The following is a 21,711-nucleotide window of genomic DNA, read 5'->3' on the forward strand; positions in this document are numbered from 1 at the left end:
TTAATTACCATGCTAACTCCGATTTCTTCTCCCTGAGGTAGGAAAATGGAGGATATCTGAGGCCATAAGCCACCCAACCTGCTCTTAGCCACTGTTTAATGAACATTCTCTATTATTCACTTCCCGAAAATGGTAGGTCTTGGTGACATGTAGCTATGAAGGCCTATCACCTACCTGGTTTCCTCCCAATTGAAAGGTTGGCCTGACTCCTAACATCCCTTTCCTAACTATCCGTGTCTCCCTTCTGGCCAGAATGCACTGTGGAGGCGTCATGAAGCCATATTTGAAGGACAACAGCGGCAGCCATGGTTCACCCACCAGTGGAATGCTCCATGGCATCTTTTTCAGCTGCAATACTGAGTTCAACAATGGCCAGCCTCCCCAAGACTCCCCTTATGGCCGCTACCGTTTCCAGGTGCCCGCACAGCGCCTTTTCAGTCCCAACACCAACCTCTACTTTGCGGATTTCTACTGTATGTACACTGCCTACCATTACGTCATTCTGGTGCTGGCGCCAAAAGGTTCTGCCGGAGACCACTTTTGTCGGGAGAGACTCCCCCAGTTGGACATTTCCTGCAACAAGTTCCTGACCTGCAGCGTGGAGGACGGCGAGCTTATCTACCGTCATGCCCAGGATGTCATCCTGGAGATCATTTATACGGAGCCCGTTGACCTCAGTCTAGGAGTTCTGGGGGAGATCAGTGGCCATCAGCTCATGAGCCTCTCGACGGCCGATGCCAAAAAGGATCCAAGTTGCAAGACATGTAACATCAGCGTGGGGCGCTAGAGACGGGGAAGGGTGGGGAAGGAGATGGGACAAACACCAGTATGAGAGTTCTTGGTGAGCCCCATGGCCCTTCAATGTACATGTGACCATCTGAAAACGGGGTCCACCTTGGGTGACGGGGATGCTGGAGAAGTCCCCCCCCCTTTTTGCTGTCCTTGCCTCCTTTCTCTCCCCCTCTCTTCTTGCATGTTTCCTTGCCATTGTAAATAAGGTTTTTGGATTTGGGAAGTGAGAACGAGGGAGAGCATGCAATCAGGTCAAGGTTGAAGGACCTGCATTTCCAGGTTTACTAAGGACAGCCCTCAATTTTTTTTGAGGTCTCTTCTCCAAGAAAACTATCCAGTTCTCTTCCATTTCCCAACCCAAGTCAAACGGACATTTCACTTTGCACAAACAGCAGGTAGTCTGGCCAGTTTCCTAAGCAAAATATATTAACTAGAAGTACCTCTCCATCTCCTACCTTGTTCCTTTTGGCCGATTTCTCCACACAATGAACACTATTCCCCCCTCCCCCCGCAAAACGGGTTCTCTTCATCCGTAGCACGATTTACTTTTTTTAAAAGAACTACGTTGAAGGTTGGAAGAAGACATCTCCCCACCACCTTCTCGAAGGGTCCTGGGTTCAAAGCACATCTGGCACAAAGACCACCTCAACTAGGCTTAGTGGGTAGCACAAGCTTAAACCTGGGATGGGCATGTAGGCTAAAGAAGGAAAACAGCGAAGGGATTCTTACGTAGAGATTCTTTCTTTCTGTTTTTTTTGCTCATTTCCATGGGGTGTGACTCCTTATTATTTATATCCTTTATTTATTTTGACTGAAGAAGACAAGGGGAGAGGGAACAACAGGTTCTAACAGGTGTACTAGAAACTGGAATGCTGATGGGTGATGTTGCTATGTGAACATGCCCAGCTTGGCTTCCCTGTTTTCCATGATAACCGATTACAGATCCAGGCTGGCAAAGCTCATACCTGCTTTTCATTCTGGGTTGGGGTTCTGAAGAAGGGGAAGAAAGAAGTTGGAGCCACAGGGGAGTTAGACAGAAAAACAAATCACTCAACAGTTGGATGCTATCTTTCCCCTCCACTGTTGTGATTCGTTTTGCTTTTCCACCATGCAGGAGGCACTGAGAGCTCCAGGTTTCGTATCTTAAGTTTGCAGCTCCCATGAACCTGGAATGCGATTTGTGATTTCATAGGTTTGTGTGAACCCAGCTGTTGCGGTTTGCAAACCACGGTTGATGTACCTCGGAACGAGGAGTCAGTAATTGTTGTTGGCTTAGGGAACTTGTTCTTCCCTAAGCCAACAATAATGGCTTAGGGAAGAACAACTGGCTGAGCATCATACCTGAAATAAGCCACAAGCATAATGCAGGTAGTCCTAGACTTATGACCATTTGCTCAGCAACCTAGGGTCTTCCCTGCTCCGCATAATGACTGCCATGGGGAGAGCCAGGATTTCGTGGGCACCTTTGCTTAAAAACACAGCAACAACAACGCCCGCAATTCTGGGCTCGCTTGTGGTCATAAATGGAAGATTATCTGTCTATCTACCTTATATAGCTTTGTTTCCTTCTTTTTTTCCAAAGAGACCATAGAGTGAAAGCTTCTCCCATTTTTGCTACTAACTTCAGATTTTAATCTCAGCAGCCAGGAGGTGCTGTATACACTGGGTATCCCACGGACCATGACAGCTGCACAATTTTGAATAGAGACCTAATGTGCCATTCAGTGCGCTGAGCTTTATGGCTTCAATCTAACCATGGCAAGCAGGTTGGGGCATCCTCCAGAAGGAACTTCTCTTGGCTTGTAAGGAGAAAGCTTCATTTGCAGCCACTCCCCAGCTCTGCCGTCTTGACGTACCCATGCCTTCCGTCCATCACCGGGAACCGGCTTCCTGGGACAGGCTAGACCTGCTCTTGACAGCTGCTCCTCACATCTGCCAACCACCCTCTTTAGGCTGAAGGCTTGGCCTCCATCATAGGGAGTATTTTTTTTTCCTATGGGTTTTCTTGGGTTGTATGAGTGATTGTTTCCCTTTTATCAGGGCATAGCTGCAGATAGCATCCTTTCTTTCCGCAGGGAACTTTGAGAAAACTTGAATGTCAAGAAATTCTGGGCCTTCCTTCTTTACTGGTCGGTTAAGATGTGACTTGAGATCTTAAAGAGAATTCATTTTGTAGCAGCAAGTTAGAAGCCTGAGGCCTGGGAGAAAGCCAGCTCCCCATTTAAAAGGCCTTTCCCATTCCAGAGGTGACTTGAAGGGAAAACACACATACACAGCCAACTTTCATAAGATACACTTGTTACCTTGAGAAGGTCATCTACCGAGAACCCAAAGAGAAATAAAGAGGGTCACAAGAGGCAGAGAAGTCAGAATTTTTCCCTCAGGTCTTTGGAACCTCCAACAAAGCCAGCCTCCAAATTTATCAAGCCAAATACAGCCCAAGATCAGTGTGCCAAAAAGTGCAAAACCACAACCACTCCTATTTTGTTTTTGAAGTTTACCCTGTTTTCCCAAAAATAAGATCTATCCAAAAAATAAGACCTAGCATGTTTTTACACATGCGCCTAATATAAGCCCTACCTCCCCCAAAATAAGCCCTACTTAAGAGCCTGTGCAACTGGCCACCCATCCATTCTGGTTGCTTGCAGTGCCATGGCCAGGAGGTGACATGGGGAGGGGGGGAATTGCCCCATGCAACCCTACCAGCTTACCTGTCCATGCCCCGACACCTGCCTTGCAGTGGCAGCACCAGCAGCCATGTGCAACAGAAGCCCATGTGGCCACCAGCCCACTTCTGTTTACTCACAGCCACAAGGGAGCAGGAGGCTGAGCTCCACCTCACCTTGTGGCTTTGGCACCAGTGCATCACTCAGCATCCTGCTCTGTTGTATCCGCAAGTAAGCAGAAGAATTGAGTTGGTGACCACACAGGGTCCTGCTGGATGGAGCTGTTGGAACTACCGCCATGAGGTGAGGCAGGTGTTGGGATGTGGTTGGCCTAGTTGCGGGGTAACCTGGGGTGGCTCCACCCCCGCCACCTCACAGTGGCAGCCTTGGTGTGCTGCATGTCCTCCTACCCTGCTGCGAGCAAGCAGAAGAAGTGGGCCTCCCATATACAGGGGAAAAAAAACACTCCCCTAAAATAAGCCCTACTGCTCATTTTGGGGCCCAAAAGAAAATAAGACCCGGTCTTATTTTCAGGGAAACACGGGTAACAAGCAGCACACTGTTGGGCTTTATCAAACCTCACGTGACTGGTGAGGAACATTCAACTCTGTGAATTCAACATTCCTAGATATCTGCCTCAAACGCATTCTTCACAATCCTGGTTGCTTTTCAGACTATATCCCTGAGGGAGCTGGGGCGGTGTTGACTGTAAACTGACGGATTATGGTGGAAAGGTTTTCACCGATAGCTTGCCTGCAGTTAATGATCGCATTTCCCTGCAGCTCAGCTATCTGCAGGAGAAACCTGGTTGCATTGTTGTGGAGCAGAGATGATGAGCAGGAGGCCTGTAGATGCTCCGAAGCTTCTGAAATCTAAGTGATTCCAAAGCAAAATGTTTAATTGTGGTTCTGTGGGCAAATCAAACGCAGAAAGGGATTCTGGTGGAAGAAGGCTGAACCTGTCACAGAAGGAATTCCACCGACAAGCTCCATATCAGAGCTTGATGGTTGTTCAATGAGGCTGGCTCCCTTCACCCCATGTTAAATTACTGGCATGTTCCCAGAATCCCAGCCTCCCACATTTTAAGGATATAAGAACCAACAAAGTCAGGTCTTCAGTTGAAGAAGCATCTCCATGGAGGTGGTGGAGAAACCCTGGGTGTTTTTTTTTTAAATTGTTCTTGGCACAACCTTCTGAGCTTTCCAAGCTGTGAGGCCAACTGTGTAGTGTTTGCTGTGTGCTGTAGCAGTACTGTGACACAAATGCTGCTAGCATTAATAATAAGAACCTGACTTTTTTTCTTTGTTAGCTGTTTATTTTCCCCTTCTCCACGTCTCCCTGCCTGTTGCAATTTTTGGCCAACTGTTAAGCGTCACTTGCTCCAGGAAATGCTGTCGGTATTTAGAGGCTGCCCTTAACTCTTCGCGGCTTTGTATGTATATGCTAAGAAACCCTAACGCTATTTGAGGCTGGATTTGTATCACGCTTTCTCCAGCTGTGAGAACACAGCGGCAGGAGGAGTGGTGAGACTGTCATCAATTTATTTCAATCAGGAAAATGTTTCTCCATTTCATACCCAAAGTGACAAGAGAATGTTTTTGCTACCTACAAACGGACCGACTATGTGACAAGCCGGTAAAAGTTACTACAATTCTAGTTGCAGTCCTGCTACAAAAAGTTACTGCTATAACTACAATAATAAAGGTACAAAAACATGGAGAGAAATTACTTTTTTCCCCCTGAAGAGAGGCAGTGAAAGGTACCCCAATCAAGTGGCTCATAAGATATTAAATGATTAGATTGTGCTATAAGTACTGGATGGTAGAAATTCTCCACCAGCCATTTGGAAAGTCTATTCCTAGTGCCATTTTGTCATATTTATTCCCAAACTAAAGCTTAGTTCAAGGGTGCTTATTCTCAGATCAAAGGAATCTGGGCTGTGTCCCAACTTAAGAGAGAGAGAGCGATCGTTCGTGATTAACTACCTAAAATGAATCTATTTAACTTTACACAGCAAAGCTAGAGAGAAGCAGATGGTTTTGTTTTAATCTTTTTTTTTTCTTTTTCAATGTGGGAAATGTAATACAGAGGTCTTGTGTAAATTGGGTCAAGGCATTTTATTTGATGAGGCTAATCAGGTGATGGGTGAACACGGGCCAACTTTTATGAAAAAAAAGGGAGGTATTTTTTTAACCATATGGAAGAATGTTCTAACAGATGGGCATGTTATGTCACCTCCCTGTTGGCAGCTATTCTCCAGCATTGTTAAGAGCCATCTCCTCATTTTTTTTCTCCTAAGTACATAGCAAATCATGTGTTACCCTACACATTTGAGAGTTCATTTTATTCGCACCGATCCTCTTGTCCATTCTCAAATAGGAGCAGAACAACTTCGTTATGCGCCAAAGTACTTCTAAACCTCAACGTAACTCAACCGTTGAAGGAAAGGGATGGAGATAACATGGGAAAGGCTGTCCCAGTAAAGATTCTGAATACAAGCATAATCACTAGAATTATTATTGCTGGGATGCACATTTGGGACAACCAAACAGGGAATTTCTTTAGAATATGTTAAGCGGTGCTGGAGAATGGAATTCCAGCATCCCCTGAGCCGGCAAAAGTTTCCAAATATTTAGCATATTTTAATTTGTTGATATGCTGGTATAGGAAACCAGTTAAGTCCTTGACAGGAGAGTAAGCCTATTTACTATATTTAACTACTATAATCTAGATGGATTTATATTAAGTGCAAGTTTTAGTAGGTCCTTGGTACAGGTAATCCTCAACTCAGGACAATTGAGTCTGGATTTTTTTGTTGCTAAGTGAGATAGTTGTGAGTTTTGCATATTTTTTGATCTCCCTTGCCACAGTTGTTAAGTAAGTTACACCATTGTTAAGTGAATCTGGCTTCCCACTGAGTTTGCTTGTTGTGTGAGCTTGGGACATTGCAACCGTCATTAATATGAGCCAATTGCCAAGCTTCCAAATTTTGATCGTGTGTCCACGGGGATGCTGTAACAGTTGTGTGGAAAAGGGTCCTAAGTCACTTTTTTTCAGGGCAGTTGTAACTTTGAAACTGTAAGTTGAGGACTACCTGTATAACCTTCTTGAGCTTTGACTCAAAAAACAAAAACAAAACAGCCAACGATTCACGTTGGGTTCTAGGACTAGAATAGCCAATCCCTCTTAGAATGCGCTAGGACAGTGCAGTACTTGGGAGCACATTGGGAGTGAGGTGCAGAGGGAAACTCTAGCACCCATCTGCCACTCCCCAAAACTGCTACCCTCTTTCCCTAAGTTTGCATGACAGCTGTTTGCAGCTGCAGCAAATCTTGGAAAACTCATTTAAGGAGCTGCTGACTGAGCCCTTATTTGCCTTACCAAGCACTTTTTTTTTTTAACCAGAGTGGTGAACAAGCCTGAAAAATGCCTGCCACGTATGGAGCATTTTAAAACAATGTACCCTTTCTATCCATCGGGATCCTCAATAATATTAAGCAAGGGGTATAGGGCAGACTTGGGAAAGGGGGATAGAAATAATCTTTTCAAAAACCCAGGGATAAACTACAAATCATTTCCCGCCCACTGTTTTTTTTTATTTATTACGCCTTTAATTTTATAGCCCTTTCCCTCCAAGTCTGCATAATGTGAATTCAAGATACGTTAACGCTCAACGACCCCCCAAAGCACCTATTTAAGGGAAGGCGGCATTTGAAGTCATTGCAGAAAAAGATCTTGGTTTGATTTTTGGCAGCCTAGGAAGGGCTGCCAGAGATGCTTGTTTTCATGCTGAACAATGACTGCTGACTTTCTATATCGGGGGTGTCAAACTTGATTTCTTTGATGGCTACATCAGGATTATGCTTGACCCCAGGGGGCCCCAGCAAATTGGGTGTAGCCAGCTTGAAGTCACTCATGTCGGGAGGTGCCTAGGGGGCCCAAGAGCTCTCCCAGTGAAAACGGGCTCCCAAGCTCCATTTTCAGCTGGGCAGCCTCCTGCAACCCTCTGCCAGCAAAAACGGAGCTCGGGAGGGCTGCCCGCAGCCCTCCTGAGCTCCCTTTTTCATTGGCAGAGACACTGCGGGCCAGATCTAAGCACCCCACTGACCGGATCCGGCTCTCAAGCCTTGAGTTTGACACCCCTGCTCTAGATGTCTTCTCCAAATGATCCAACACCAAGTTTGCCTATGGTGCTAACCCATTATAGCCAAACTATAGGATGGCCTTTACTGAAGTGGGAGCTATTAAATAGGAGATCTCAAAACGACACCATTGATACATCTCTTTCATAGTTTTCAAACTGTGTGATCGGAGATCCCTCAATAAGGTCAGTTCTGGAGAGCAAGTCTTTCGGATGGGCGTCTTCCCTAGTCCCATTGTTTATCCTACAGTGCAAAGAAATGGGAGAATTCCCCAGCTGAGGAATTCTGGGAGTTAAAGTCCTAAAGTTGCCAAGTTTGGTGATCCCTGCCTTCAAACCTCTCAAGTTTTCGTGGTGTATTTGAAAATACATAGCTTCGTATATGATGTATGCCATGAAACATGCTGTAGAAGGTTTGCCAACATGTTGAAGGCTTTGGGGGTCTCGTAGGCACTGACTGTTTTATGTAGGAACTTACCCCAAAGGTAGAAGACTTAGAAATATCATTTTTATCTCCGAAGTTAATAAATTATTTCCTTCTTTCCAAGGCAATTTGGGAAGGTAGAATTTTAATGAAGATTGCAAAATAGCAAAAAGAGATAATCCCTTCTCAAATACCAAGATCCTACTTTAGTGTCCTTTGAACTAAAAGTCTCTTGCTGTTGGCTCTGTTGGCTGAGGACGATGGAAGTGGGTGTCCCAGCCATCTGCAAGGAGTGGAGCATCTGGTCTGCTCCTATCCTAATGACTTCAGGAAAGCATTTGGACATTTCAGGAATTGTCTGAGTCTTCAGCAATTCCTGTTTTGTGTGGGACCCGTCTAAGGATCAAGATCTTTGGCAGCGTTCCAGGCAGAAAGCATCAAGTCTTAGGAGGGAGGAATGTTTGCCTTGACTTCCTGGTTGCGAAGTAGCCTCACGGGTTGGCCATTTGACGATCACAGCCTCTTCCCCATCACCCTCCAAATTCTTGCATGTGGCTGATAAAATTTCAGCATGGCAGTCACGCAACAGCCCAAACTGGATTTAAAGTGATGCTTTTCCAGACTGTATGTATGATGCACGCTGTAAAATAATACCTGAAGCAAAAAATGTGCCGTGCTTACAGTGTGTATTAATAAACAAGAACCTGTGTTGAAACATGTCTTCTTTGGGTTTTATTTCTTTCTACCCTGCCTTTCTTATTTTTGATAAATAATCCAAAGTGGCTAAGGACCTTCTCTCTGCTTTACATTTATTTTCATCCTGCCTTTATCATTTTTATCAATAACTCAAGGGGGTGAACATATCTAATACACCTTATTTTCCTAACAACAACAACAACACTGCAAGGTGGGTTGGGTTGAGAAAGACTAACTTGGTCCTGCATCACCCATCTGGCTTTCATCCCTAAGGGCAGATTAGAACTCACACTTTCCTGCTTTCTAGCCTGGTGACTTAACCACTAGACCAAACTGGCTCCCAATAATCATGTTATTGTCCATCCCAACCCTTAAAAAAATCCACAATTCACTTAATGACTGGCAGATTCTGAGCTCAGCAGAAACACATAATTATACCAATCAGGAAGATGCGCAGTAGTAATCCATGTTTCTGCTTATTTTTTTTTCCATTTATGCCATTATCGAGATGATCAACAGGATTAATCTTTGCATGGGAGGACACCGAGGCTGTAGATGAGAGTGAAAATGAAAATAAATGAATAAATCCTGGAAGAAGCAGCAGCTAGCAAACCATGTACATATTGTTGCCAAGAAGAGTGCGGAGTTGTGTGTCTGAACTCACAAGGCCCTAAAAACCCATAATGAAAAAATATCTCCTTTAGGAGTTCCAGCCCAGGTTGGACGACTGCTCTTCTTTCCTCTCATAACCTTTTACGGATCAAAAAACAAAACTTTGGGCAGCTTTTAAAGTTATCATGTGCAGCTCTCTTGTCTCACCTGGCTTGCTCACCTGTCACTCTTAATTTGGGTAAATGTATTCTATTTAAAACACACTTTTCCATTTATCCTTGTGCTATCTGAGCTTGATTGTTTTCTTGCAGACATTTTATTACCCTAGCACTGAAGATGTTACCTCCTGCTCAAGCAGGGGGTTGGACTAGAAGATCTCTAAGGGCCCTTCCAGCTCTATTCTGATCGACTGGTTGATTAAATTTCTGCAAGAAAACAACCAAGTTCAGAGATCACCAAGATCACCCCACCAGTTCAACCCTGAGCTTGAAATATTTTCTTGATATTGAATCAGAACTAGTAATATTCATGTCATCTCCTTAAATTATATTATTGATATTAAAAGCAGGCTTTTTCAGGGGGGAAAAGATGGGAAAGAATATATAAACATGTAGTTCAATGTCTAAAGAATCCTGTAGTAGTAAAAAGCTTATTCAGATATAGAAAAAGTACTATATTTCTCAAAGTATAATATATCACAGTTTTCATCACTGTATCTATTTCCACTGCCCTCCTAATCATTAAAAAAATAGTAATCGTTACCATTTTTAGATTTTACCATTCTAGGCACTGTAGTTCCAAAGAAAGTAGGATGTTAATTACAATGGGTTATACACAAGAGAATATGCAAGTGAATTAAGATTTGTATTATCAAGAAAAGAAGAACAGCTCTTTTTACACTCTTCATCAGATTTTCTAAAATCCCCACTTATTATCACAGAAGCTCAAGAGCTGAAAAACTCACATCACAACCTTAAGACTAGAGTCTATTTAGACCCATGTCTACCCTGTTTTCCCCAAAATACGAGCTACCCTGAAAGTAAGTCCTAGCTTGATTTTTACACATGCACCCAATATAAGCCCTACCCCCTAAATAAGCTCTAATTAAGATCCCGCCCACTGCAGAGTGGAGCTGCTACTTACCTTTGGGCAGTTGTAGCCAGGCCTCGCACACCCCAATATCTGTCTTGTTGGCCCATTTCTTCTGCAGTCAGAAAGGCTGTCAAGGCTTTCCTGAAGGCCTCTGTAGCTGATAACAAAGCTCCGGATCGATCCAGAGCTCTATTATGGGATGCAGAGGCCTCCAGGAAAACCTTGCCAGCCGCAAAAGAAGAAGTTCCTGAAGGCCTCTGACAGCGAAAATGAGGCCGGGGGGAACGTACACAAGTGAGGTTAGTTAGTGGATGACATCCCCCCAAATAAGACCTAGTGCCTTTTTTGGCGGCAAAAATTATAAGACAGGGTCTTATTTTGGGGGAAACAGGGTATTAGAGAGAACACAGCAGTAAGATTCTTTTAATTTAATAATTTTTTAAAATAATCTCCAGCATTTTCAAGCTGTTAATTCAATGGATCACAAAATTTGCCATGAAATGAGAGAGGTCTTTTTAAATTCGCCATCTGAAATACTACACTTCAGTGTTATCCAAAGAACAATTATCCCATCCAAGCTTGGCATCTTTTTGGATATATCTCTAGGTGAACTGCGTGAAACACGGGGCAAAAACGGAGGTGGTTTCTTCCAGTGCTTTTGCCGATTTCTAATTGGAAAACGTGGGCAACTCAGATGCCTGGTCCCTTTTCAGCCTTCAAGGTATACATCACCCACCCACTCTTTCTATTCTTATTCGTTGCCGGTGGTTGCTATGTGCTACACACATGCCCTTTACAATCCGCTTGGAACAAAATCCTGGCAAAACGACAATTAGTCTGCAATTACCCCAAATGCTCTCTGCTGATATTATCCCACTAGAAATATTAAGCATTACATATTTTTAAACAATAGATGAAGAACTGGCTGGACTACTTGTTCCTCCTCCCTTCTGGAAGGACAAGTCAAGTTGTGGTTGAACACAGGACTCCTCACTAGCTGCAATTCCTAGGGTAGAGCTTATATTATTAACTACTCAAAACATGAACCTTCTCCCAAAAGAAGCCAAAAAAAGACAGTCAAGGTAAAGACAAAGGTTCCCCTCGCATATACATGCTAGGCGTTTCTGGATCTAGGGGGTGGTGCTCATCTCCATTACAAAGCCAAAGAGCCAGCGCTGTCCGAAGACGTCTCCGTGGTCATGTGGCCAGCAGGACTAAACGCTGAAGGTGCACGGAACGCTGTGACCTTCCCACCAAAGTGCTCCCTATTTTTCTATTTGCATTTTTTACATGCTTTCGAACTGCTAGGTTGGCAGAAACTGGGGCAAGGAATGGGAGCTCACTCCTACGCAGCGCTAGGGATTCGAACCGCCGAGCTGCCGACCTTTCTGATCGACAAGCTCAGTGTTTTATCCACTGAGCCACCACATCCCCTAAAAAAGACAGTACGATATATTAACTGCTGTATTTGCAACTTGGGATGCATTACTCAAAGACCTGACTCTTTGGAGAAGCTAGACTAGAATGCTACTCTAGAGAAAAGGACTGTGTGGGTGTGTGTGTGACGTGATAGCAGTATTTCACTATTTGAGGGGATGCCACAAAGAGGAGGGGGGTCAACTTATTCTCCAAAGCACCAGAGGGCAGGATAAGGAACCATGGATGGAAACTAACCAAGGAGAGAAGCAACCTGGAATTAAGGAGAAATTCACTAGCAGTGAGGACAATTAATCAGTGGAACAGGTTGCCTCCAGAAGTTGTAGGTGCTTTGTCAGTGGAAGTTTTGAAGAAGAGACTGGAAAGCCACTTGTTTGAAATGTTACAGGTAGTCCTCAACTTAAAACAGTTTGCTTAGTGACCATTCAAAGTTACAACGGCACTGAAAAAAAATGACTTCTGATCATTTTTCACACTTATGAGCATTGCGGCATCCCCATTATCCCCTTCTGTGACCTTCGGACAAGCAAGGTCAACGGAGAAATCAGATTCCCTTAACAACTAATTTATTAATTTAACAACTGCAGTGATTCACCTAACAAAAGTGGCAAGAAAAGTCTCAAAATGGGGCAAATTAACAAATTTCTCGGTAAGCCACATAAGTTCTGGGCTCTACTATACATATATGTTGAGGACTGGGTGTATGGGTGTCCTGCTTGAGCAAGGGGTTGGACTAGAAGACCTCCAAGGTCCCTTCCAGCTCTATTCTGAACAGAATTGGAGAAGGCTTTAATGCGGGGAAAGGTGGAAGGAAGGAAGGAAAGAAAGGAAAGGAAAGGAAAGAAAGAGAAAGAGAAAGAGAAAGAAAGAAAGAAGGAAAAGAAAGAAAGAAAAAGAGAAAGAAAGAAAGAGAGAGAGAGAGAGAAAGAAAGAAAGAGAGAGAGAGAAAGAAAGAAAGAAAGAAAGAAAGAAAGAAAGAAAGAAAGAAAGAAAGAAAGAAAGAAAGAAAGAAAGAAAGAAAGAAAGAAAAAGAAAAGAACAGCAGCAAGCTAGATTGGCTTATTGCTTTGAGTGCACTGTTGGAAGACTTCAATAATCAGATTAGGAGAGCTCATCATGGAAAAAAAATCTGTCTACTGTATGTGTGTCTAGGAGACAACAACAACTTGATGGCACAAAATCAAACAAATGAATTATGCTGTAACGATTGTACCTTTTACACAATTACACCTGAGTTATTGCTTGAAACTTGCAAGGAAGGATCTATTCATATTCTTCCAAACTGTGTATCCTTTCAAGTTTGAAATCTCAAGAACCATCCTTTTCTTACACAACCTCTTCTCCATGCGCTTAGAGCAATGTGCCTCAAACATCCTTTCGGTTGTGCTGCAGATACAATTCCTCCATTTTCCATTCTGCATGGTCACTGGCTGCATTGACTGGGTACTTTAATTTGAATTAATTGGGGAAGTCTGACTTCAGTGAGCCAATAATAGTCAAGTGTTGAAGTCCTTAAAAGCTACATTGATTAACTCCACTTTTTAATAGTTCCTTGCTAAGAAGGTCCTTCAACCATCCATCCAGTAGCTGAAGTCTTTTTAAAATAGTCACAGATCTGTTCTTGGTTCATTTCAAAGAACCAGGTTTTGAGTTACCTTTCTTCCAAGTTTTGAGTTACCTTTCTTCCAAGAAACCCAACTCCCAGAATTCCTGAGCTAACATGACTGGAGGAGGAATTCTGGGAGTTGAAGTCCACAAGTCTTAAACTTGCCAAGTTTGAAGAATTATTTTCTTCACCAAGTGCAGACTTCCAAAAAAAACACCACAGCAAATGGCCATAAACAGACAAGTAAACGCGCTTTCAAGACAGTAAAGGATGGATTGAATTGGTACGCGTCTGTTGTTTTAGAAATCACAAAATGTGAAATACTTGAAAACTTGTTGCTTGCTATCCAAATTTGCACAGCAACAGGCTGTTTTAAGCTCCATGCTGTCAAGAATAGATTGTCATGACATTCTCTCACAGAGTGCAAGATCACAGCAATTCTCTTGCAATCAAACTTTGTAGAAGAAAGACACCTTCTAATTTGGGGTCTCCAATCTTGGCAACTTTAAGACTTGTGGACTTCAACTCCCAGAATCCCTCAGCCAGCTTTGCTGAGGGAGTTAGAGTCCACAAGTCTTAAAATTGCCAAGGTTGGAGACCCCAAATTATTTGCTTTCTGGCTCGACATGCTGTTTTAATAATGTCCCGGAGGTGAAGGACACATCAAAACTGCAACCAGTGGAAACATTTTAAAAAAATGGCTACTGCAGGTAATCCTCAAATTATGACCGCAACTGAGCCGCAAATTTATGTTGCTAAATGAGAAATTGGTTAAGAGAATTTTGCTCCATTTTATGACCTTTCTTGCTAACTGAATCACTGTTAGCTAAGTTAGTAACATGGTGTTTACGTGAATACGGCTTCCCCATTAATTTTGCATATTAGAACCTAGCAAAAGGTGAATCACATGACCCCGGGACACTGTAACCGTCACAAATATGAGTCAGTTGCCAAGCGTCAGGTATCCCATGAGGATGCTGCAAGTGTTGTTTGAAAAATGGTCATAAGCCACTTTTTTTCAGTGCCGTTGTAACTCTGGTCACTAAATGAACTGTTGTAAGTCAAGAACTACCTGTCAGGATTTTTGGAACTGAGGAGAACCACCAGGTTCTTGGTCTAGGAATTACTTCCTATCCAATGTATTCAGTCCACAATTTTCATTGTGAGGTAATTTTTGAACTGCAGGTTCAAGTCTGAAACATCTGACCTAATCTTTGGATTTCAGCCAGCAATGGGATTCTACCTGTTCCACTACTGGTTCGGTGATCATGCACGCACCTCACACGCACGCACCTCACACGCACGCACCTAATGCGCACACACAGCTTTCCACACACCAGCTGAGGCCTGCTGCGCCAATCAGCTGAAAGGTGAAAGAAGAGAAAAGCACAGGGGCGGATGTGGGGAGGGCTGATCCTGCGCTTTTCTCTTCTTTAACCTCTCAGCTGATCATCGGGGGCTTTTTTTACTACCGGTTCGGCTGAACCAGTCCAAACCGGTAGCATACCACCATTGGTTTCATCCATTTTGCCCCATTCGTTGCTTTCTGCAACATCTTACCTCACGCACAGCTCAAAACCTCAAAAGCTTGCCCCTTATTGAATGCTGTTTTAGTTACCCCTCTTAAAAAAGAATTCTCCAGCAAAGGTGACACCGTCTGTCAGATCCTGGGTGCTCTTGCAAAAACTAAGAAGAATAGGAATTGCATAGTAATTGGGTGGGGACATCCCAGGACTGTGTAGACTAGTCTGGGTAGTTGAATAACAACTCCAGAAGAAAACAGGGACATGATGCTTTCCATATTGTTGTCAAGAGAATCACACAAACACAGAAACCATCAGGAGTCAAAATGATTTGGAGCGAGATTATAATTCACAATAAAGATATTACCAACTAACCAAAGTGTGTTCGTCTGCAGTGGATGGATGGGTGGATGCACATACGTTCAAAGTATTTTACATTATGTTAAAAAGCACCATATCTTGAAAATACATTTTTTTAAAAAAACATGCGTAAAATATAACCGACACACCAAACTGCCAGGATGAAACAAGCAAAACTCTGCTGAAAGGAAAGTGAAATTAGAAAAACCCAGCCAGACTGGGAATGAAGCCCAGTAGATTTCTTCACAGGTAGAACAAGTACAGTCCTCAAGAAACCTCATCCTCTTCTGGGTATCAATCATTCTTGCAATTTCTCTCTCTCTCTCTCTCTCTCTCTCTCTCTCTCTCTCTCTCTCTCTCTCTCTCTCTCTCCCCCCACACACATACACACAAAGCCTTCTCTTTTACAGTTTACCTCAGAATGTGAAAAGAGAGCTAACAATCTCTTCAGAGTCTTGAACTAAGTTCCTGTAAGATTTTACAAAGGTTCCTCAAGACGTCCATTAAATATGGAAGCATTCCGGCAACAAATGCAGCTGAGTTACAATGAGTGGAACACAACTTCCCCACTTCCAAAAGGCCATCCTTCAAGGATTTTGGAACAATCCCAGGTTTGACGAGCTGAAGCATACCAGGTAAAGGTAAAGGTTCCCCTCGCACATCTGTGCTTGTCGTTTCTGGCTCTAGGGGGCACTGCTCATCTCCGTGACAAAGCCGAAGAAGAGCCAGCGCTGTCCGAAGACGTCTCCGTGGTCATGTGGCCGGCATGACTAAATGCCAAAGGTGCACGGAACACTGTTCCCTTCCCACCAAGGTGGTCCCTATTTTTCTACTTGCATTTTTACATGCTTTCGAATGACTAGGTTGGCAAAAGCTGGGACAAGTAATGGGACCTCACTCCGTTATGCAGCGCTAGGGATTCGAACCGCCAAACTGCTGACCTTTCTGATCAACAAGCTCAGCGTCTTAGCCACTGAGCCACCGCATCCCACACTGAAGGGTATTATACACATGTACATTTCATGTCACAACAAGCAGGTTTCTTTCCGTTAAAAAAAAGGTACAAACAGATTACCCTATCTTGATCAAAACTGGTTTAGCACAATCCTCACACCCCCTAACGTTCTTCACTCTTCCCATTGCTCTCCGAATCTCAAGCATCCTGACTGAAGAAAACAAAAAGTGACAATCACTCACTTCACACAATTTGAACTCCAGAAGTGATGTTTGCATAGGGCTATTGATTCCTGCTCCAGTATAGATGGAATGGAACCCAACCAAGCCAATTACACAACTCTAGGTTACTAAATTGTCTCTCTCTGCATTTCTGAAATTTCAAGAAGGGCTTCTGCAGATTCAAGAACTTTAATTCCCAGAAGGATTTCATAATCTTGCCTCTTTTTATGCACAGTACATGTAAAAATGAGAAAGTTGTGGTGCTTTATCTCAATTGTTGGGGTGACAATGTGGATAAATGTGATGGCATTCATCAAAGTCAGTGCAGTAGATAAGATTTCAAGGGATTAAAGACAAGAGAAAATTTCGTTAGCGTTGGAAGGGGTGAACCAAATACCATTTTCATTAAAAGCATCCATTTGGTGACCCATTCTTCTCTACAGAGGAAAATCCTTGATTTTCAAATCTCTTGTCCTGTAATCTTAAGAAGACATGTTTTGCTGCAATCTAATGAATCACCTGTTATGCAGCCTTTCCCCTTGGGAGCCTGAGATGCATAGTCTAAATTACAATAATTATTTTCCAAATTGCAGCTAGGAATACAAACAAGCACTCCCAAACTTTACACCTGTATTTCTCCACTTTAGCAACAAGGATGCTTAGATCTCAGCTCGTAAAATTCTAGGATTTGGAATCCTCACATCTTTTAAGTTGCCATGCTCGACAAATACCGCTTTATACAATTCAGCAACCTGTTTCTGGGTGACACGTATTCTCTCTCTCTCCTTTTTTGGCAAAGCTAAATTGACTTTCCTGGTTTTATGCTGACTCAGTTGCTTCCAACATGACTATCTCGTTGCTTCTGCCAACTAACTGCAACACCTATGCTGAAATACAGGGAGGTAATTTCTGGCCTCATTATTTAAACACAGCTTTAATTTTCTTCAAAATTGGATGTTTTTCTGGAAGTGCAATTCACTGCAAGTGTGAGGTTTTTTTTTTTTTTTTTACCAAATACAGTTTCTGTCATTTTGTACTGTCATTTCTTTTCTGCTGTGTGTTCAAGGTAGTTTTTTAATTGAGGAGAGAGGCAAACATACAAGGAGTAAATGCTATCTTTTGCCACTGTTGGAAGAAATATCCTTCTGGGTTCAGTTCCAAGTGGGGAAAAAAAGATGTTGGAAACATGGAGGCTGTTTGGAAAGATGGTTTAATGGTGGACAGGATCACATGCCTTGAATGGAGGAAAAGGGAAGAGATGCTGAGAGTGCATGGGATTTGAATTTGAGCTTGTATCCTGATTGGGCAATGCAGAGGCAACTCTGTAGGCTGCCTGAATTCCAGGTTTGGTTGAGCCTTGCTGGATGATGATGTCATGAAAGGGCTTTGGGCAATTCCTATTATGGCTCTACCTGGAGATCTTTGTTATGTAAAATAGATGGCCTAGGCTAGAGTAATGGTTTATTAGCAAAGGTGGGAGGAAGAGGCTGAGTTTCTGCCTCTCTGGGTTTCTACTTCTCTTTTAGGGGAAATATTCTGCCTTAGTATATCCTAAAATATTTCATTTTCCTAGGAGAGGGGTGGGTTCTAACTTCCAACACAACTTTATCAACCTACAACATAAACAAAATTTAAGTAGCATTTATAACCACCTTATTGCAATGCATTCAAAAGTATTATTTAAAAAACACCCAGGTAGCCTACCTTGCTACTATTAAGCACAAACCCCAAGTCTATTTTCCTGGAAGGAGCCTCCATCTTTTAAGTCTCCTGCTGATCTTAAACACTCTCCCATTCCACAGGTGTTAGTCTTTAAACTAACTGAACTTTTCCATACAGAGGATAATCCTGCAAATACTATTTAGGAAACAATAACTTTCAGCAGGGGGTTTACAACAGGTTAAAAAAAAACCCACCCTAATTATTGTTAATGTAATAAAATGTGGCAATGTGTGCAGGTGTGATTACCCAGAAGCTAAACCTAAGAACAGGAGAACCTGAAAACAATATAAAGGAAAGAATGGATGTTCTGGCAAAATGGTACGTATGACTTGGTTACAAAGCAAAGGATGTAAAATGTTGAGCTGCAGAACAAAATACAGGATCGTAAGTTTTGTAGAGAAAAGGGTGTATATTCCACAGCACTTCAGAAAAATCTTGGCAAGTTTGAATGTTAATAGATTATATGCCTCTAATCAGTTGAGGAACATTTTGCTGTGTGTGGTGCAGTAATTTATTGATTTAAACAAAGGAAGAGACCCTTGAAAAATGTTGTGGTTCACTGGCAGCCACTGCAGATGGCAGCAGAATCGGACAGTGAGGAAGAAAGGGAACCAGTCAGGGAGTTTGGAGATGACTCGGACGAGGGTCCTGCATCCAATGCAGGGATGGGGCCAGGACGTGGGGTGCTGCCTCTGGAGCCTCTGGAGTCTGGCAGCAGCGAAACAGAGGACTCAGGGGAGCCTGTTCCCACTGTGCATGTGCGCAGGGCTGCTAGAAGGTGAGAGTGGCTGAAGCAGCAGGGACGACTCAGGAGTAAGGCTGGGAGGTGATTGCCCCTCCCATAAGGGATAAAAGTCAGACTTCAATGACGACATCTTTGCAGGAAGCAAAGCAGTTCAATAGATTCCAAGTCCTTCTTGAAGCTCTGTGTATTCTGGTTGGTTTTTTCTTGTACTGTTATAATTAATTTGGATACTTCTGTATTGGGGCAGCATTCCACAGCACTGACAGGCACCTGCTTATCTTGGGGAACTGTTTAAGTTTAGTTCTGGCTGTGAATGGAAGTAATTCCCAGCGTTGCATTAAAATAGGTTTTGCTTTTAAAACAAGTTTGTATTTAATTACATTGGATGAAGCCTGGGTCAGAACAGAAAGTCTGAAAAGAACTGAACAGTATAGTCCTTGACTTACAAGAGTTCATTTAGTAACCGGTTGAAGCTACAATGGCATTGAAAAAAGTGATGTATGACTGTTTTCACAATTACAACCATTGCAGGATCCCCGTGGCCACTTGACCAACAATCACACCTTTGGCAACTGACCCATATTTATGACAGTTGCAGTGTCCTGCAGTGTGATCACCTTCTGACAAAGAAAGGTTGTAAAATGGGACAAGAAAGGTCATACAATGCGACAACATTCACTTAACACTTTTCTCCACGTTGGGCTCAATTGTGGTCATTAAGTAGAGGGTTACCTGCATTTCTAGGTTTCTCTTCCTTGCTTATTCCAGATGAGACAGCCTGGGTGGGTAACCTTGAAGATGAGAAAAGGCAAACAGATAAACTTCTCTTTGCAGGTTTCATTTTCCAGTTGCAAAATTATCCAGCCCTCGGGCACTTTGAGACAGACAGCCTTTGAAAACTGAGCGTTCCTGCTGGAAATGTAAGGGCAGAACGGGGCACTTCCAGGTAAAGCTGTGGGACACTGCATCTGAAGTCCTCCCTGCTGCCCGGTGGCACGGCTGATGGAACTAACGTCAGTTGTTTTCCTCCTCCGTCTCAGAAGTCTTCCTCTGTTCAGCTGTGGATGATTGAATCTGAGACTCTGTGGAGATTCTCTATCATCCGTCATCCAGGTCATGGTTGTCCCCAAAGTGCTTTTTTCAAAAGGCAACTGGACTTTGTTTTTTCCTTGAAGACATTTCATTTCTCATCCAAGAAGCTTCTTCAGTTCTTGGATGAGGAAGCTTCTTTAGGTTCAGAAGCTACAGAAACCAGGGGTGGGCTGCTGAGGGTTCGCAGGGCTTCGGGAGAGCCCGTAGCTAAGATTCTGCACAATTTGGAGAACCCCCAAATCCTACTCCTGGCTGGCCACACCCACCCCTCCCCTCCCTGGAGTCCCCACACGGCCCGTTTTAGATGTCGGTAAATGTAGGGTGTGTGTGGAGGCTGGGGAAGGGGAAAAAACAGGCCTCCTGGCAGTTCGGGAAGGCTGGAAACAGGCCCGTTTCCAGCTTTCAGAAAGTCTCCGGAGCCCAGCGAGGCTGCTTTTGCCCTCGCGGAGGCCCGAGGAAAGCCTCCGGAGCCTGGGGAGGGCAACCCAACCGCCGTGGTACAGGAGGCTGACTAGGCCACGCCCTCCATGGCCTCGCCCACCCAGCAACTGGGCAGAGAACCCATTGCTAAAATTTTTGAAGCCCCGCCCCTGACAGAAACTGAAGAAACTTTTCCAGTTCAGTTCTTGAATGAAGAAGCTTGGATGAGAAATGAAACCTCTTCGAGGAAAAACAAAGTCCAGTTACTTTTTTTAGGGGAAAAAAAAACACCTTTGGGATTGAATCTGTGACCTTCTGCTTTCAAAGCATTTGCTCTACCTCTAAAAAGCATTTGCCAGCAATAATTAAACCTGCATCAGTGGTGGTATGTGGCCTGTTCGCACCGGTTCTAGCGACCCGGTAGCGCCAGTCAGCAATTGACCCCACCCACCTTCCCCCGTCCTTTCCTGTCCTATATTTCCTTTGCTTGTAGCTCAGCTGATAGGCGCGACAATCTGCTCTGCCGTGCCTCAGCTGTTTTACTCATCGGCCCTGACACTAAGTTTTCATGCTTAAAACTGCCTTTTTTAGAACGCTCCACATGCGCCCGCAAAACCAATAGTACAATATTTTGAATTCCATCACTGAGTCCTGCGTATAAACCTGATTACACCTCCCAATTTGGAGCTACCATCTCCCCTCCCCGTTTATGCAAAATAAAACTATTGGAGAGGTGACATCTCAGAGATGATCTTCTAAGGAGGCTAACATTTATTTATGATAGAGGACAGAAGAGACTCCAATAAAATCATGCCTTCTTGGACCTTTTCCCACCACGAACGCTGGCACTTGTCCCTGGCTGGCATCTCCTCGCAGGAATTATTCTTTTCTTCTGAGCTGCAATCCTCAGAGGGGTTGCATTGTTCCATCTCAATGTCTTCCTGGTCTTCGGTTTCTTCTGTCCACTGTTCTGGTGGATGTTCTGGGTTTGGGCATTGATCCTCGTCCAGATCACATTTGCCTCCTTCGTGTGAGATGGGCACTTGCACACCTATACTCTTGTTTTTCCATTTCTTGCACACTTGGACTTCATCGCCTACTACTTCTACTCCGTCGTCATCATCCAAATATATGTTTAGAGGCACATCGAGGTGAATGCCCAAAGGAATCATTCTTTTTTTCCGGCAAGGTTGTGCCAAACAACAGC

General features: G+C 43.6%; 1 protein-coding gene and 1 long non-coding RNA gene across 3 annotated transcripts in view; one reads left to right on the forward strand and one right to left on the reverse strand.

The window, feature by feature from the left end:
• The window catches only part of PHYHIP (phytanoyl-CoA 2-hydroxylase interacting protein), a 61,490-nt gene extending 54,636 nt beyond the window's left edge, over positions 1-6,854 (forward strand). For both annotated transcript variants that reach the window (XM_087938855.1, XM_087938856.1), the window contains one exon: positions 253-6,854. In XM_087938855.1, coding sequence (XP_087794981.1) covers positions 253-787 — 535 coding nt within the window. In that variant the 3' untranslated portion in view covers positions 788-6,854. The remainder of the gene's footprint in view (positions 1-252) is intronic.
• LOC148125021 (uncharacterized) lies at positions 1,862-16,119 on the reverse strand. The gene is made up of 2 exons (XR_015744652.1): positions 15,765-16,119; positions 1,862-9,268 (listed from the first exon to the last, which is right to left on the reverse strand). It is a non-coding gene; the product is annotated as an uncharacterized LOC148125021 (long non-coding RNA).
• Positions 16,120-21,711: the final 5,592 nt, after the last annotated feature.

This window comes from Pseudonaja textilis, chromosome 9 (genome assembly GCF_049901715.1).
Source record: "Pseudonaja textilis isolate UNSWEBS1 chromosome 9, rPseTex1.2, whole genome shotgun sequence".
Taxonomy (NCBI): domain Eukaryota; kingdom Metazoa; phylum Chordata; class Lepidosauria; order Squamata; family Elapidae; genus Pseudonaja; species Pseudonaja textilis.